At 37.2% G+C, this 17,308-nt stretch overlaps 2 protein-coding genes across 2 annotated transcripts; one reads left to right on the plus strand and one right to left on the minus strand.

Moving 5' to 3' along the window:
- Positions 1–4,799: 4,799 nt before the first annotated feature.
- On the minus strand, positions 4,800–9,398 carry LOC117335745. The gene is made up of 3 exons (XM_033895923.1): positions 9,265–9,398; positions 8,205–8,337; positions 4,800–6,906 (listed from the first exon to the last, which is right to left on the minus strand). The coding sequence occupies exons 1-3, from the start codon at positions 9,268–9,270 to the stop codon at positions 6,566–6,568; spliced, it is 480 nt and encodes a 159-aa protein (XP_033751814.1). The 5' UTR covers positions 9,271–9,398; the 3' UTR covers positions 4,800–6,565.
- A 4,588-nt stretch (positions 9,399–13,986) lies between these two features.
- On the plus strand, positions 13,987–17,017 carry LOC117336856 (transmembrane protein 246-like). Its single transcript, XM_033897515.1, has 2 exons — positions 13,987–14,331; positions 14,897–17,017. The coding sequence occupies exon 2, from the start codon at positions 15,132–15,134 to the stop codon at positions 16,326–16,328; it is 1,197 nt and encodes a 398-aa protein (XP_033753406.1). The 5' UTR covers positions 13,987–14,331; positions 14,897–15,131; the 3' UTR covers positions 16,329–17,017.
- Positions 17,018–17,308: the final 291 nt, after the last annotated feature.

The following is a 17,308-nucleotide window of genomic DNA, read 5'->3' on the forward strand; positions in this document are numbered from 1 at the left end:
CTCTTAGAAAGTAGAAGGATCGGAGTGTATGAACAGTAGTGTTTTACTTGCGCCGTCAGGGCCACTGAAACCTCTTGCATGTATAAACGATAAACATTATATCATACTTGGTGTTCACAATCTATTTCGCTGCTTTACATTTTCCAACCTTTTGTTTAAAAAAAGTTTAATAATTATGTCACGTGAAACATTGTATATACACATTTGTTACGGAAAGGACGTTGGTAAGTTGCATAACTTTTGTCCAATCCATTTGCCATTATGCAATAAAATTGATTTAAACTAAACTACTGATTCCCGCACTTTTTGACACTATTAATTTTTCGATTTTTTTATTTTGTTTTTAATTTTATGAAATGCAATAAAAAGATAATTGAATGGTTTCCCGTTAAATATAACATATATTTCACTCGTATGATAGAATATTTCGATATTTTTCGAAAATATCGATATTCTGTCATACTCGTGAAATATATGTTATATCAAACGGGAAACCATTCAATACACGCGCGCGGAGCAATCTGCGTTCAAGGGGGACAACTCTTACAAAGTCGTCTGCTTGTGGTAACATCCGACAGTCTTTATCGTCGGTGTTGGATTTGAAACGTTGTACTTAACTATAAAAATACGTACATTCTGAGATAAATATATATCATATCAGCAATAAACCAATAAGGCTTCACGGGGAAACGATAAGACATCTCATCTGAGGGAAAATATAACTCCGTCACTGTAGACTAGGCCTACTGTCAGTACAGTCCTGTTGTAAGTTACAGTACAGTACAGACTTGCCTACCCTACAGGTTTGTCATTTGCCATTAAAACATGCAAACACAAACAATCACCTGACAATGATATGAAGTTTAATAAAAGCCAGAAATAAAAAAAAAATTATAAAAAAGAAAATGTCAAACATCATAACCGATGAAATGGTTCCGTTTGCGTCAGAACAGGGGCCTGGAATTTAGGCCCACTCATGTCAGTAACCTGACTGTGTATTTGGAATTTGGGAATTGGCTCTTAAAATGAACGAACATTCGGTAAAAATAACACCCTCGATGTTCATATAAAAAATATTAATTTTAATTGTAACTCAGAGTCTATATTTGTGTAGAGTAACCAGGAAAACTAACTGTCATTCTAGCCTTCCAATGTGATCATCGTTATCGACGGACCTACCTTCGTCATTCCATCAAGAAAACCGGTTAAACACATATAATCCTTTGTCACAGAAAAGATCGAATACTCGTATCGAGTCACTGTTTGCTGGTTCACACATGAAGTTGCCAAAATCACCGTGAATTTAAAATTACCAGCCACGAACCATTACCGCGTCATGGCGATCGAGATCGACACCCTTGAACTATGAATGGAATTCCAATGACAGTCGTGACGTCATGCAGTGACGTAGTTTTTTGTAAAAAATGTGACTTGGCATTAAAAAGTACGGTGTGTTCCGTGAAATGATTAGATATGTCGAGGTGCAAATCAAAGTATAATTTATGTAAAATTGGAAAACTCATTTAAGCGTTGGATTTTTCAAAGAATTGTTGATAGAACTTCTTTTTCTCGGATGTTGACAATTTGATCACGGCCACGTCAAAAGTCGGTCAAGTTACGGCAATATTTATCGGTGAATTGTTCATTCGTTCATCACTTAATCATGAAAGGAATGAAATGTGTGTGCAAACTGAGTTTGCCAAAATCTGGTTTGATCTTTCAGAATATCATAAGTATTTTCAGTAAAAACGTCAAATAAAGAAATTAAAAAATTAAAGAAAATGGATGGCTGAGGGACACTTTCGCCCGAAATTTAGTAGTGATATGAGAGAAAAACACTCTTTCATTATGTGTGTATGTAGGATAGAGATATTCCACCCTCGGGATTACAAAATGGGGTAAAACCCCCGGTAAGCCTCGGGTTTCACCACATTTTGTGACCCCCTCGGGTGGAATATCCCTATCCTACATATACACATATGAAAGTCTTATAGTTCATGATGAACCACACTGTCCATGGTGTATAACACTGTACATGGTGTATGACACTGTCCATGATGTATGACACTGTCTACGGTGTAACACACTGTCCATGGTGTATGACACTGTCCATGGTGTATAACACTGTCCATGGTGCATGACACTGTCCATGATGCATGACACTGTCCATGATGTATGACACTGTCCATGGTGTATGCCACTGTCCATGATGTATGACACTGTCCATGGTGTATGACACTGTCCGTGGTGTATGACACTGTCCGTGGTGTATGCCACTGTCCATGGTGTATGACACTGTCCATGGTGTATGACACTGTCCGTGGTGTATGACACTGTCGATGGTGTATGACACTGTCCATGGTGTACAAGACTGTCCATGGTGTATGACACTGTCCATGATGTATGACACTGTCCGTGGTGTATGCCACTGTCCATGATGTATGACTGCCCATGGTGTATGACACTGTCCATGATGTATGACACTGTCCGTGGTGTATGACACTGCCCATGATGTATGACACTGTCAATGGTGTATGACACTGTCCATGATGTATGACACTGTCCGTGGTGTATGACACTGTCCATGGTGTATGACACTGTCCGTGGTGTATGACACTGTCCGTGGTGTATGACACTGTCCGTGATGTATGACACTGTCCGTGATGTATGACACTGTCCATGGTGTATGGCACTGTCCATGGTGTATGGCACTGTCCGTGGTGTATGACACTGTCGATGGTGTATGCCACTGTCCATGATGTATGACACTGTCCATGATGTATGACACTGTCCATGATGTATGACACTGTCCATGATGTATGACACTGTCCGTGGTGTATAACACTGTCCGTGGTGTATGTCACTGTCCGTGGTGTATAACACTGTCCATGGTGTATGTCCGTGGTGTATGACACTGTCCATGGTGTATGACACTGTCCATGGTGTATGAAACTGTCCATGGTGTATGACACTGTCGATGGTGTATGACACTGTCCATGGTGTATGACACTGTCTACGGTGTAACACACTGTCCATGGTGTATGAAACTGTCCATGGTGTATGACACTGTCCGTGGTGTATGACACTGTCCATGGTGTATGACACTGTCCTTGGTGTATGTCCATGGTGTATGACACTGTACATGATGTATGACACTGTCCGTGTGTATGTCACTGTCCATGGTGTATGACACTGTCGATGGTGTATGACACTGTTCATGGTGTACAAGACTGTCCATGGTGTATGTAACTCAATTACCTTAAAATCCCTGCAGACCACATATACAATCAAATAAAAACTCATATGAATATATTACATACCAATGTTTCGGAACCACCTTCCCAATTAAAAGCATCTCTTGATGAGAATATTACACGAAATATACCAAACAACAAATCGTCTTCCTGGTTAGCTTAATCTGTTTTTAAAGTAACACTTATAAAAAAATCAGCACTTGTAATGTACACTTTTGTAAATCACCATATATATCTTGAAGTTTGACAAATAACACAAATACCAAATATCCGTTAAAAATCACGAGGCTATATAGTACAGGTCCCACTCCATGCTAGACGTACGAGAGGTCATTTTGATATTTATTCAATATTCTTTATATAAAAAAGTCTTTTTATTTTCATATAAAAAATGCATGATAAATATTATAAAATCGAGTTTCGATTATAGTAAGTTATCCATATTTTTGATACCATAAATTGGGATATTTTTGTATCGGGAACGATATCAAAACATTGGATTTTCTGATATAAAAAATAATGCATATTAAAGAGTAAAACGGTGCCTCTAAGGAGTAGAGACTAGACCTACAGTATGTCTCGATAGGGGACAGAACCCAAAGCCTTCCTCACAGGGGCGAACGCTCAACTAAAGGCCAAAAGTGAGGCATTGTCAAGGGAGACATTAGGAAGAAGAAAGTTGTTTAGAAAGAGGAGAAACAATGTGATCCCAATTCAATCGCCTCTAACGGTCATGCAATTTTGTCAACAGGTACAATTTTTACCTGTACTAATTACTCATACTGACAACATTACTATATAAGGTATATGCATGTTTGTACCTAGAAACATGAATATATAACAATACATATGAATATACTTCCAATTCTTATCGATGATATGTTACAATTTTGATAAAGCACCTTAAGACCCTTTCATCTATAAAGAGTATTTGATTCTACCTTATTTGGGGATTGAGTAGATGTTTTTTTTTTAAATTTCAGCTAATTTGACCCTTTTTGGCCCCACCAATCAGCCCCTGGGGGTCAGTCAGGACCAACATGTACATACCATCAAACTGTCATCCCATCCTGATAATGTTAATCAAGTTAGAATGAATTCCAATAGAAATGAAACATCTGAGTCTAAAATGTGATTTTCCTATATATATTATAGTAGAGATTACCCCCTCCCCAGGGGCAAATGCGAGACCCCAGGGTCATGAAATTCACACTTTTAGTGAAGCACCTTAAGACCCTTCCATCTATGAAAAGTATTTGATTCTACCAGATCTGGAAGTTGATCAGATTTTTGAAATTTTAGTCAATTTGAGTTGTTTTGGCCTGGCCCATCTGGCCCCTGGGGAGTGGGGACATGTAATTCACAATTGTGGTTGACGTTTGGCCATGGAAGCTTCCAGCCAAATTTCATTGAATATGGTTCAGCAGTCTTGGAGAAGAAGCTGAAAATGTAAGCTGGACGCCGCAGGACAAAAGGTGATCACAATAGGCCATCCGAGTCTCAGGTGACCTAAAAATCTGCATCATACAGATAACAATAAAACAGTTTAAGAGAAATGTTTTATTTCCACATACGGATATAAACTATTGGTCTCTGTGATGAAATGATTGATTTAATATGCCAAATGTCACATGATATGATAATCCTGATACAATATATATATACAGAAGGCCATATCATGATACCATATACATGTATAGAGGCCATATTGTTAAAATTTACATAATTTTCAAATGTAAAATCATTAAAAATTACTGGTGTTCATACATTAAATCACTGTTTACAGGTATGTAATGAAGATTACACAATGGTATTATTCTTCAATCCAATTAATAATTTCTTGTATAATCAACTAATTTCTCATTGAATGTTCAAGTATGAAGTCAGTCATATCAGTAAGCTTGTTTTCCATATGTGTCTTTTATATCAATAATATTTAAATACTAATTTTTGTCTCATTCAATACAAAAGTGTTTTTCTTAAGTATTTACTTTTTGCTCTACACAAGTATAAATAAATTGATTAGTTTTGAAAGTAAGACAATTTATAAACTAAAAATGACAAATTATAAATTGAGAGAAAAGAAATAAGACTAAATTTTAAATGAACAATTGATGTTTCTAGATGAAAATGACATTGATATGAATGTGTAATGATTAGAATACAAATATGCTGTTTAAATCAAAGTTGTCATTTCAAAATTTATCATATCCTTTTGTATAAAAATATATATTCATCAAAACATTTACATATATGTACAAACAGTTTCGTATATTATTACCTCCCTTGAACGACCTGAAGTGGTACTACAGTTATACTGCCTAATTTCATCAGTTACATCCTTCAAATGCAAATAAAAAAAATAACTGTTAAAATATACTGATCCTCTAAAAAGAGGCTAGTTCTGCTGATGGATGACCATGAGCTCCATCACTGGCATTGCATGTTCTAGAAGGTTAAAATCTGTCAATCATGAATGGTTTAGACAGCTCTCTCTCTTGTCACTGAAAGATCTTTACATGCCAAAACATATCAATCCAAATTAATAGGATTTTTACTTAATTCCCTGGGCAAGGATGAAGTTTTTCATCAAAATTACTAAAAATGTTTTAATTGTTCTAGAAGCTGCTAATATTGATTAAATATAATTACAACTATTTACATGTATAAAACTTACAAAACTGTACAAAAACTGGTATATACAGATGAAGGGTAAACTATATACACAACCACTAACAGGTTCTAATGGAATACATCTGAAGATTTCATGGAGGAATTCGAACTTAAGGTAGATAATTCAAACTCACAGAATTACAGGTAGAAATTGAACTTGTATTAACCAATCCCCTTAAATGTGTGAAGAGAAAGACCAAACATATTGCTATAACTGCTAATCAAACAGCTTTTGTTTAGCTTTTTAAACATTTATTTTAGCTTCCTCACTGCCACCAAATCTCCTGAAGCCAACCACGATGATATAGAATTCATTTTGTATATTATTTTGGAAATAAACTTATTTGCATATTAAAAGTGCAAATGTATTTGCATAGGACGAGTTAATTTACATATCAACGATGTCTGGATAGTTTCTTCTATTTGTAATTGTAGCTTCCTAAACATATGGCAAATATAGATCTCCACACAATATTCTTCTTCCATGGAAGACACAATACACATTCATACAATTTTGAGTTTTTTTCTCTTTGAATTTGAATATACACATCATATATGTAAATATGGCAATTGATTTCAAATTTCTTTTCTAAGTTTCCAAAATACAAATTGTACATAAAATTGAAAGATATTTATCTCTAAAAATTTCTCTGGTAAATAAACCTGGCTTTGTGATTATGCCTTGCCAAATTGACAAATTTTAAATTTACAAGAATTTTGAAATGAATATTGTCACAAGTACAGCCAAGGTGGATACAGGCAGGAAATCTGACAGAGAGCCCACGCGCAGAGTTACAGCCATTCCAGTCGTTACAGAAACAGTACTTTATTTTTTTATTCTCTACAGTCAGTGGGCTACTACCGGAATTTTTCCTGGCCGGAAGGCAGTAGCCATGACGTCTCAGACCTGGCATCTGAAGTCTGTGCTTTGTTGTCTTCAAAAGATTTTTTTCACATTCTCGAATAATGGTGTAGTCAGCTACAAAATAAAAACATTTTTTTTTAAATTCATGTTCAAAAAGATATCCAAACACATTTTAGCATGTTATTTACACAGACTGGCATAAATATGAAACTTGTAACAGTCTGTCTACAACTCATTCTTTGTTTTGTTTAACGTCCTATTAACAGCCAGTGTCAAGGACGTGCCAGGTTTCGAAGGTGGAGGTGGAGGGCTAGTGATAAAATGTCGGGACACCTTAACCACTCCGCCCCCCCCCCCCCCCCCCCCCTCCTCATTCAAACCAAAACCTGTCATACAAATACTACTTAATTAATTCTATTTACATTTTTGTTGTGATTGGGACTTTCCAGAATTACCCAAGTTTTCCCAGATAATCCTAATAATGTTTGCAGGTACAGTATGTTGAACAATGGGATCAGAGACGTATACATGTATATCCGATATACAAGTCTCTGATGGGATGTATGAACCTACTTACTAAGTTTTGAGCAAAATTATGACTGTATTATAGATGGTAAAAAAACTGCTTTGGGGGAAGTCACACTGCTTGTTTTTTTTCTCCATATCTAGAGGGTGAGAAAATGACTACTTCTCAAGTTGGAACATTACTCCATAAAGTGTATTGGTCAAATTAACAGATCCCTCCCCTCCCCCCCAAAAAATATATAAATAAATACACAGTAAATAAAAAACACCCTCAGACTCTGTCTCTTCAGCAAAACAAGACAGTGAGACAATTTGATTTTAAAACCTTACTATGTCCTGACAAAAAGCAATCATTTGGGAACATTAACACCATTTAAACTTTTTTAAATCAACAAATTAACCATTAATGGGCTATGAATTTGCCTACAGCGGAAACTTAGTAATGCTTTATTGAAAGGTCTTAAATCAACAAAGGACCAAGAACTAACCCTTGGGGAAGACCAGTCAATCAATATCATAATGGCTTTAAGTACGACACAATCCCAGGGAATACAGTCTATTGCATCTGTCATATGATCACTTGAAGTTGTAAAACTTATAAAACACTAGAGAGATGGGTTTATTTTTGTGTACATGTATTTGATTTGTATTAGAGATAGAACATTTCATGTAAGTGATACAGATTCCTTGGAGGGTCAAGTCTATAAGTTAGAAACGTGTCTGTGCTCTAACTGAGAATTATACATTAATTTGTCTTAGTGATATCATACTGGTGTCTATAAATTTGTTGGGAATCAGCTGTTTGTGATTATAATTTAGAGAGTTTTGAGATAGTAGTTAAAAAAAAACAATCAATTGCTATTAACATGTAATTTCTATCGACTTACATCCGACTTTCTCAACTACTTTGACACAGAATCTTGAGTCTCCACAATCTTTCCATGGGAAACATCCACCAATTGAGATGTTCTCCACAGCCTCCCATAGCACTGTAACAGCGGTGACACATGATGGCATCCGCTGTAACGAAAAATTAAGTCCATAACATTCTGACACTAAGATAAAGGGATTTCATTACAGGATGTAAATTAGACTACAAAGGTTTTTGGAGTACATCAATGGCTGCTTGATATTCCAGTCTTGTGGGAATTTCTCTTTACAATATTACGTATACGTGATAGGTAATCATAGGTAACCAACTCACACAACATTTCGTTTTTCATTACACTTTCTATAAAAAGGGGAATGGAATATCCCCACCATCCTCCCTCCATATGAAAACTTTATACAATATAACTGCAGAATGCCAGATGATAAGTGCACAATCCACACACAGTATATATTTGATAGCCCAAGTTACAATTGCCAAGCAGGCTTGCAATATCAATTAGTTTTATACAGAGACTATGAGCAAAATACCAAACACTTATATATAGGAGCATTCTCAGCAATCTAGTTGACATGTGACCTGCAGTACTGTAGGTTGTCCATGTACTATCACTTATCCGGAAAGGGGGGGGGGGGGGGGGGGGTATTATTATTTTTCTTTTTTGCTTATATACTTCTTTGACACGTGTGAAGCCATCGTGTTAATTCACAATAATATTATCATATATTGGAAAGACCATCAGCGAGTCGATAACATAAAACAGACGCCTAATAAATTGATATACATGATGGTATCGACTTGACCTTACATCTTTGTTGAACATGCTTATTGATATAATAAACCTACAGGTGGCCACAGGACTAAATTTATGGTTTGATTTGTGTTAACTGAATATCAATAGTAAGTATGGCAAAATATGTACAAGTATCGGATGTTTATCAATATGATGGTCGCCATTATGGAAATATCGTTTCCGCATTTTCAAATAGTGCCTAGTGTAATAATTAGTGGTATGGTGATTAAGAAGAAGGTAAACTAATTAACACCAAAACATGTACCTCCATTGTAGACTAAAACAGCTGATAACAACAACAGGACGATGTTCCACCTCATTTTTACAGTTTTCTCTGCTCACTTCATAATACAAACACGACCGGAAGGGTGATTCTCAGGTGCGTCACTATTTACCTGCGCAGGTGAGTCATTTGAAATTGGAAGGGGAGATAACTCGAACTGGAACATTTTCAAATATATATATTGCCCATAATTCCATATACTACGTATCCGATAACTTCGCATAAGTATATTCATATCTGCCAATGCTATAAAATTATTCAACGATTTTATCGAAACAAAAATTATACAGTCTGTGGATCATCATATTGCAGCATACTATACATGTACATATCTATTACATTTTTGTTTGTTTGAGATTTTTAACTTAATATGTTTCACAAGAAATGGAATAAACTTTATTATAATAAACAACAGACATAACGTTTTCAAAATCAAACGGTGTCATTGTGTTAAAGAGAAAGTACTAAAATATATAACATATTCCTGAGTATGAAAATTAATCCGAATAGTGATATCATGTGACATTTTAATATAAAATAATAGATAAACACGTAACTATCTTCAATATTTTTTTGGGAAATATCTTTGTTTAGATTTCCATACAATGCGACGACTTATCATTTGTCAAGTCTCCGCACTGTCCAGAAAACAGATCCATCACGAATACATTTTTGCACCCACTGAGAAAAGATATCCCAAAAGACAAAAACTCTAATAGTCATTTTTTCTCTGTGTCCCATGGCAAGGAAAAACTTACTCCACTCCTTTTTTTATATAATATAGAAATATTATAAATGCTGCGAGCTTTGTTTGCTTTATACAGATAACAATGACACAGAATCATGGCAAAATATTTGGGCTCACTTCTGTGGGTGACCGTCAATATTATTTTATTAAAATGAACATAAAATCACACAAATACACATATAAAAAGGCAAATATGAGCAGCATATACTCATGTAAGTGTCAAATTATATTTGAAATATATCAATTGCTCAGATGGAAGGGTGGTAGGTTTTCGGTTTTTTTAAACAGTCACTCTAGTTGATTTTTTCCAAAATTGAACTTATCAAAAATTTTAAAGATGGCGACAGTGAATTTTTTTTTCTGATGAAGATGGGGTCAAAAATAACCAATCATTGTTGACCTTTAACCGCTGACCCGTATGCAATACCAAACAAGGGAATGTGGGCGGAGTCCAAGCTATGTACAGTATCTGAAAGATTGGTGACGTGAGCAAAAATGTGTTTGTAAACAAACTTTTATTTTTGCTCTGTGTCCGAGGAAAAACTTACCCCACTCCTTTTTTTTATATAAATATAATATAGAAATACCATTTTAAATGCTGCGAACTTTGGTTGCTTTATATACAGATAAAAATGACACAGAATCATGGCAAAATATTTGGGCTCACATCTGTGGGTGGCCTTCAGTATTATTTTATTAAAATGAACATAAAAACACATATAAAAAGCAAAGGTGAGCGGAAAAATAACGCCAAAATGACCGATTTGCAAAATGACCGATATGTTTGCACATTGGTCATCCGCCACTCGAGAAATTCCAATAGTAATTTTTGTAACCTTTGAGTAACATTACGTATGGTGAATTCAAAAGAAAAATAAGAATAATCACAATTGTCATTTAAATTAATGGAGGTTGAAGATATCAATTAGCTTGTGTTTATGACAGTGAAAGAGTAGAACGTGTATGTTGTACTTTTAGATATTTTGGAATTCGCACAAAAAATATCCCATATCAACAAAACATAATAAATGCAAAATTAAAAATTTTGATATATAATATTTCAGTTTTGAAAATACGAAAACAATATTGGAACTGTAAAGATATTACTAATATTGGATACGTGAAAATAATACAAAATAAAACATAATATTTTTAGGTATGAAAATGATTATGATATTTTCCAAATTTCTAATCGCCACACACTTACTGGCCAATTTGTTATCATTTTACTAATAAACTATTAACATACCTCTAAATTCTGCGATATACTACATTACATACAGCAATAAACTATTAGGTAACCCCAACCGCGCATAAAGAGTAGGGTTTTTACTTTTTGTTACAACTATTAGAGTCCAGTATTCGGGTGATGGGACTCGTCCCTGTAACAACTATTAGAGTCCAGTATTCGGGTTATTGGACTCGTCCCTGTAACAACTATTAGAGTACAGTATTCGGGTGATGGGACTCGTCCCTGTAACAACTGTTAGAGTCCAGTATTCGGGTTATGGGACTCGTCCCTGTAACAACTATTAGAGTACAGTATTCGGGTTATGGGACTCGTCCCTGTAACAACTATTAGAGTCCAGTATTCGGGTTATGGGACTCGTCCCTGTAACAACTATTAGAGTCCAGTATTCGGGTTATGGGACTCGTCCCTGTAACAACTATTAGAGTCCTGTAACAACTATTAGAGTCCAGTATTCGGGTTATGGGACTCGTCCCAGTAACAACTACTAGAGTCCTGTAACAACTGTTAGAGTCCAGTATTCGGGTTATGGGACTCGTCTCTGTAACAACTATTAGAGTCCAGTATTCGGGTTGTGGCACTCGTCCCTGTAACATCTATTAGAGTCCAGCATTCGGGTTATGGGACTCGTCCCTGTAACGACTATTAGAGTCCAGTAACAACTATTAGAGTTCAGTATTCGGGCGATGGGACTCGTCCCTGTAACAACTATTAGAGTCCGTTACTCAAGAATGCGAGATTAATCTCACGTTTTCGCCGTCGCGTTCTCGCCGTCGAGTTTTCGCATTCTCGCGTTTTCGCTCTCTCGCCGTCGCGTTTTCGCATTCTCGCGTTTTCGACCTAAGGTCGGGAGTGCGAGATTTGTGTGGTGTTTGTGTACTCTGTCGTACATGTTTTCTAATCTCTTGCGTGACGCCGTTGAGTAATACACTTGCTTGCTCCACACAATGGAAGTAACTTTCCCCCGTACTTAAATCTGCGTTGATGTTACCACATATATTGGACATTTGAGATATGACCTATTGTGTCATCATTTGTAATAAAACCGGCCTTAGTTCTATGTCACTGATAGACTCCATTGTCAGATCGTAATCAGGCGAATCAGGCGAGGGAAATCAGAGTAAGTATTGGACGTAAGAGTCTTTAGTCGTAAACAGTATATAGATTCTACCCGTCTGACAAAGCATTGATTAATAATGAGGACGTGGGGATTAGTTAGTTTCAGTTATGTTTATTCTAGTTATTTAAACCTTTTCCCTGAGATTTGTAAGTACCGGTATGTGTGTGAATAGACTTTCGTAAATCAAAACCAGTATTGGATTTTATGCGTGACGTTTCTGTGACTACTACCACCTTCATCAGACAAATGACTAGTGCTGTAAGAGTGTAATGTACACTGTGGTGGCAATAACTACGAGTCACTTACAACTGACATTAAAACACAATGTGCTCGATATTGACACAAACATTTTTTGAACAGATATTTTAAATCTTCCCTATAACTTCCAACTTGTAAAGCGAAAATACAAATATTATCAAACATTTTCTTCACTTTGGTAAGTAAGTATGTAAATAGAGTTTCGTATAACACAACCAGTATTGCAGTCTTTTGCGTGATGTTTTTAATGGCTATATACCTTCATATCACTATAAAGACGGCATTAATTCCGCGCCATCATAATGGGACGAATATACAGTATGGTCTCACAAACACGCGTGGATGTCGTACACAGGGGGGAGACACAGGGGAGAGACACAGGGGGGAGACACAGGGGGAGACACAGGGGAGAGACACGAGGGGGGGGGGAGACACAGGGGGAGACAGGGGGGAGACACAGGGGAGAGACACAGGGGAGAGACACAGGGGGAGACACAGGGGGGGGGGGGGGAGACACGGGGGGGGGGGGGAGGAGACACAGGGGAGAGACACAGGGGGAGACAGGGGAGACACAGGGGAGACACAGGGGGGAGACACAGGGGAGAGACACAGGGGAGAGACACAGGGGAGAGACAAAGGGGAGAGACACAGGAGAGACACACAGGGGGAGACACAGGGGAGACACAGGGGAGACACACGGGAGACACATGGGAGACACAGGGGAGACACACGGGAGACACAGGGGGGGGGGGGGGGGAGGGGAGACACAGGGGAGACACAGGGGAGACCGAACTCATAACCAAAGAAACACAGCGAGTAGCCGCCTAAACGTCGTGCAACAAAGTGGGTGGGTGAGTGAGTACAGGTTTAATGTCTTGATTTTGGTAAATAACCTTTAATCACTTCAATGAGTTAGAACCGTTACTGTTCGAGTGAGTGACTGAGTGAGTGACTAACTTGAGTGACTCATTGAGTGAGGGAGCGGATGTGTAGGTGAGCGAGTACAAGCTTAATGTCTTGATTTAGGTAAATGACCTTTAATTACTACAATAAGTTAATATTGTTACTCTTCGAGCGAGTGACTCATTGACCCAGAGTGACTCACGTGAGTGAGTGAGTGAGTGAGTGAGTGAGTGAGTGAGTGAGTGAGTGAGTGAGTGAGTGAGTGAGTGAGTGAGTGAGTGAGTGAGTGAGTGAGTGAGTGAGTGAGTGAGTGAGCGAGCGGACGCGGACGCGGACGCGTAGGTGAATGAGTTCAAGTTTAATGTCTTGATTTAGGTAAATGACCGTTAATCACTACACTACGTTAGTACTATTACTCTAGGAGAGGACGGTTAGCTGGTGTTAGGTTGGAGATCTCAACAAAGTCTTGGTATCGGCTATGGCGGTGTTAACAGTGATCGAGTTTCTCCCTTTGTTGGCAAACACGTCTCTGAATACCCAATTTACCTACGGGTACTCCCAACCAGAGAGGCCCTCTATACAGACTACATATGTACCAATGTGTGTGGGTATTCCCAACCTGTCCAAACAAGGGTTTGCGTTGTGAGTGTACACAAGCTAGAGTCTAGAGTTTCAGGCATATTATTAGCCCTTATTCCGGACACATGTAAACAAATCTGTTGCTCCAGAGTATACCAATGTGCCAAGACGAAAGAAAGTCGAAACCTACAGGTAAATATAGCTTAAAACATTATTTATCATTTCAGAGAAAAAAATGTTCAATATAGATAGTTCAGTGACTCATGAGACACGTACAAAGTACTACAAAAATACAGACCAATATATCTCCAGGGTTAAACACTTTTAAAGACCCCAGTGAAATATAAGGATTGTCAGTAAAAGAACAGAAAACAGACTGTCAGGGTCCGATATGGCATACAACATTTTGGTACATTTAAAGTATATAATTTGAATTTCCACTACATACTATAATAGCATTTCGAAACCTACATGGACAGCTTGAATTGCTTAATGTATATATTTAGATTGTTATGTGAACGACCAGAAGAAAATGTGGTTACATTTGTACATTCATACCAGGCCTACCGCGAAGAAAATTATTGAATGCATTCTTCTTTGAAATCAATCTGACCTTATGTATACGATTCATCGCTTCATTGCCCCCATTGTGATTAGTATACAACACATTGATATACTATTGACTTCATCGCGTGAGACAGGTTTCTTACATTGTCATATCACACGTACATTTTTAAATATATTTTTGTTGTTGCAGGAATAAGTCAACGAACGTGCATTATAAAAAGTTGAGCATTTATTTGGCATGGGTGATATGGAAATACCATGGCTGTTCCTGAACTAGTAAATCTATCACTTCACCAAGTGCTTTGTTTGACGCGTACCTATTCCTAGCACAGGTATAGTTGAAGACTGATGACACCCATCGGTGTATTACAAATTTAGTCTGTTGTGTCACCAGTCTCAGCCCGGGACACGGGGTAACAAATAAAATGCTACTGTGTGTTAATCCATGCTTTTGTAAAAGACTATCTACTGGTACTTTGTTTCTAGTCACTGTTTACCTACTGGTCATACTACTTGTAGTATTTGTGTGTAAAGATATTCCACTATCACCATTATTCAAACTCTTCCATCATGACCAAAATAAATTGTTGGAACGAGCCTCAGAATCTAACAAGTTGAGGCTTTGGACAGCCACGCGATACTTTGAATCCAAGAAACCTGCAGATTCAATGAAGTTCTATAATAGAGAGGTTGAAGATCAAATGGACATCGTCATTGTCATAGTGACAGTCAAGCGGAGGACCAAGAAGAAATTTTCGCAGGGGTATCTTACGCAAACAGCGGCGGCATTAGACAGGATTGTAAGAAAGAACAAGTCCTTTGACATAAAGTTGTTTCTCTGTAACACTGAAACTAAAGGTTTGGAACATAAAGAGGCTCGATTTGTGTCGTTATATATTCCTATGATTACAAAGAGCAATGGCGAATCAGAAAAAAGAATAATTGAAAAGAACAATACATATCGAAAGGAGACCACGGATTATATATACTGCCTGGATCATGCCAAATCAATGTCACCAAGGTATATTTTGATGGTAGAAGATGACTCCATTCCTAACGAAAACTTTCTTGAGGTTATAAAACATTCTTTAAAACAGCTTGGTGACCGCAAATTTGCTTATCTAAAATTGTATTACCCTCTGAAGTGGCAGGGTTTTGCTTTTGAGACGTCACGAGTTGTAGAGCTTTTGTGTTTCGGTGCGATCGGAGGCTCTCTTTCCCTGGTGTTGCATCGCCATTTTCTACTTAAGAGATACTGGAAACGTTCACAAAATGTCCACTTTACAGCAGGTTTCTTATACATAATAGTTGTTATCTACCTGATCGGGCGACAGAACATCATGTCCTTAAGATCATGGTCACATCACCTTCATCTTCTACTACCTTCGTCGGCATGTTGTACGCCTGCCATGTTGTATCCGGTGGATGCCGTTCCATCACTTGTACATTTCCTCAACAGTTCACAGTATCAAGAAAATGAAGAACACATTGACCTTCAGATCTATAACTTTACAATGACAAACAATTTACCTGGGTATCAAGTGGAGCCAAACTTATTTCGACATGTAGGAATGGTTTCCTCTCTGTCGTCGAAAATAAAACAGCCAGAGGAATTTTTATGAATTTTATGATGGTGAGTTTATGTCACGTCTCCGGTATGATTCTGATTATCAGAATTACATTCCATAGACTTACATTCTATTTCAGATATGCACAGTCATAGAAGAAGTCACTGTTATGGTACATCTACCAGTCTACCATTCACTGCAACATGTGTTCTATTTCTTGTGTGTTATGACAGGCAAGGTTAACACTTATTCCAAAGGATTGTTTTAGATTATTCTTTTTAATTGTAGAGATGATTGTTCAAATATTTTACATATAATATCCATATGATAGAAAGAAATAGGGATTATCTTAAAGTTTATTAGGAGATGACTGTTTTGCCAAATGCGTTTCCATTATGTATGGCGTTGTTGGTATTCTTAGAGAGGTGCTGTATTTCCGTTGGGGCACATGCCGCGGGTGGGGGTTGCGGTAAATGCCGGGGGTAGGGGATGGGGCACATTCCGGGGGTAGAGGTGCGGCGCTTGCCGGGGGCTTGGGTTGGGACACATGCCGGGAGCTTGGGGTGAGCCACATGCCGGTTGGTGCTAAAATATGTGTCAGACACTCAAGTCCATCTACTTGTTTGTTATTTGTATCTTTTCTGTCTATCACAGTCATGGGATCTAAGATGTTCAAATGATAAATATATGTTCAGTTTTCAGGGAAACAACCCTAAAGATAAATAATAAATTTAAAAAAACCACACTGCATTGTTTTATTTTCACTGTCTTAATTGTAATTAAGGAGTTATTACCGATTGTCATTATTATGGTACTGATAATGATTTATAAATCATTTAATTAATGATCAACATGAAAGCATTGCATTCCTCGCGTAATATTCAACTTCAAAGAAATTTTCATGCGTTTTTCATTGTACATTATATAGTTATAAATAAAACAGATGATGTTTTTGTGAGGTCATTTCGCAGATCCTGTTTGTACAACATAACATGATATGATACAGAGGGTACACAAACATTCATTGTTGATTT

Source organism: Pecten maximus, chromosome 10, assembly GCF_902652985.1.
Source record: "Pecten maximus chromosome 10, xPecMax1.1, whole genome shotgun sequence".
Lineage (NCBI taxonomy): Eukaryota > Metazoa > Mollusca > Bivalvia > Pectinida > Pectinidae > Pecten > Pecten maximus.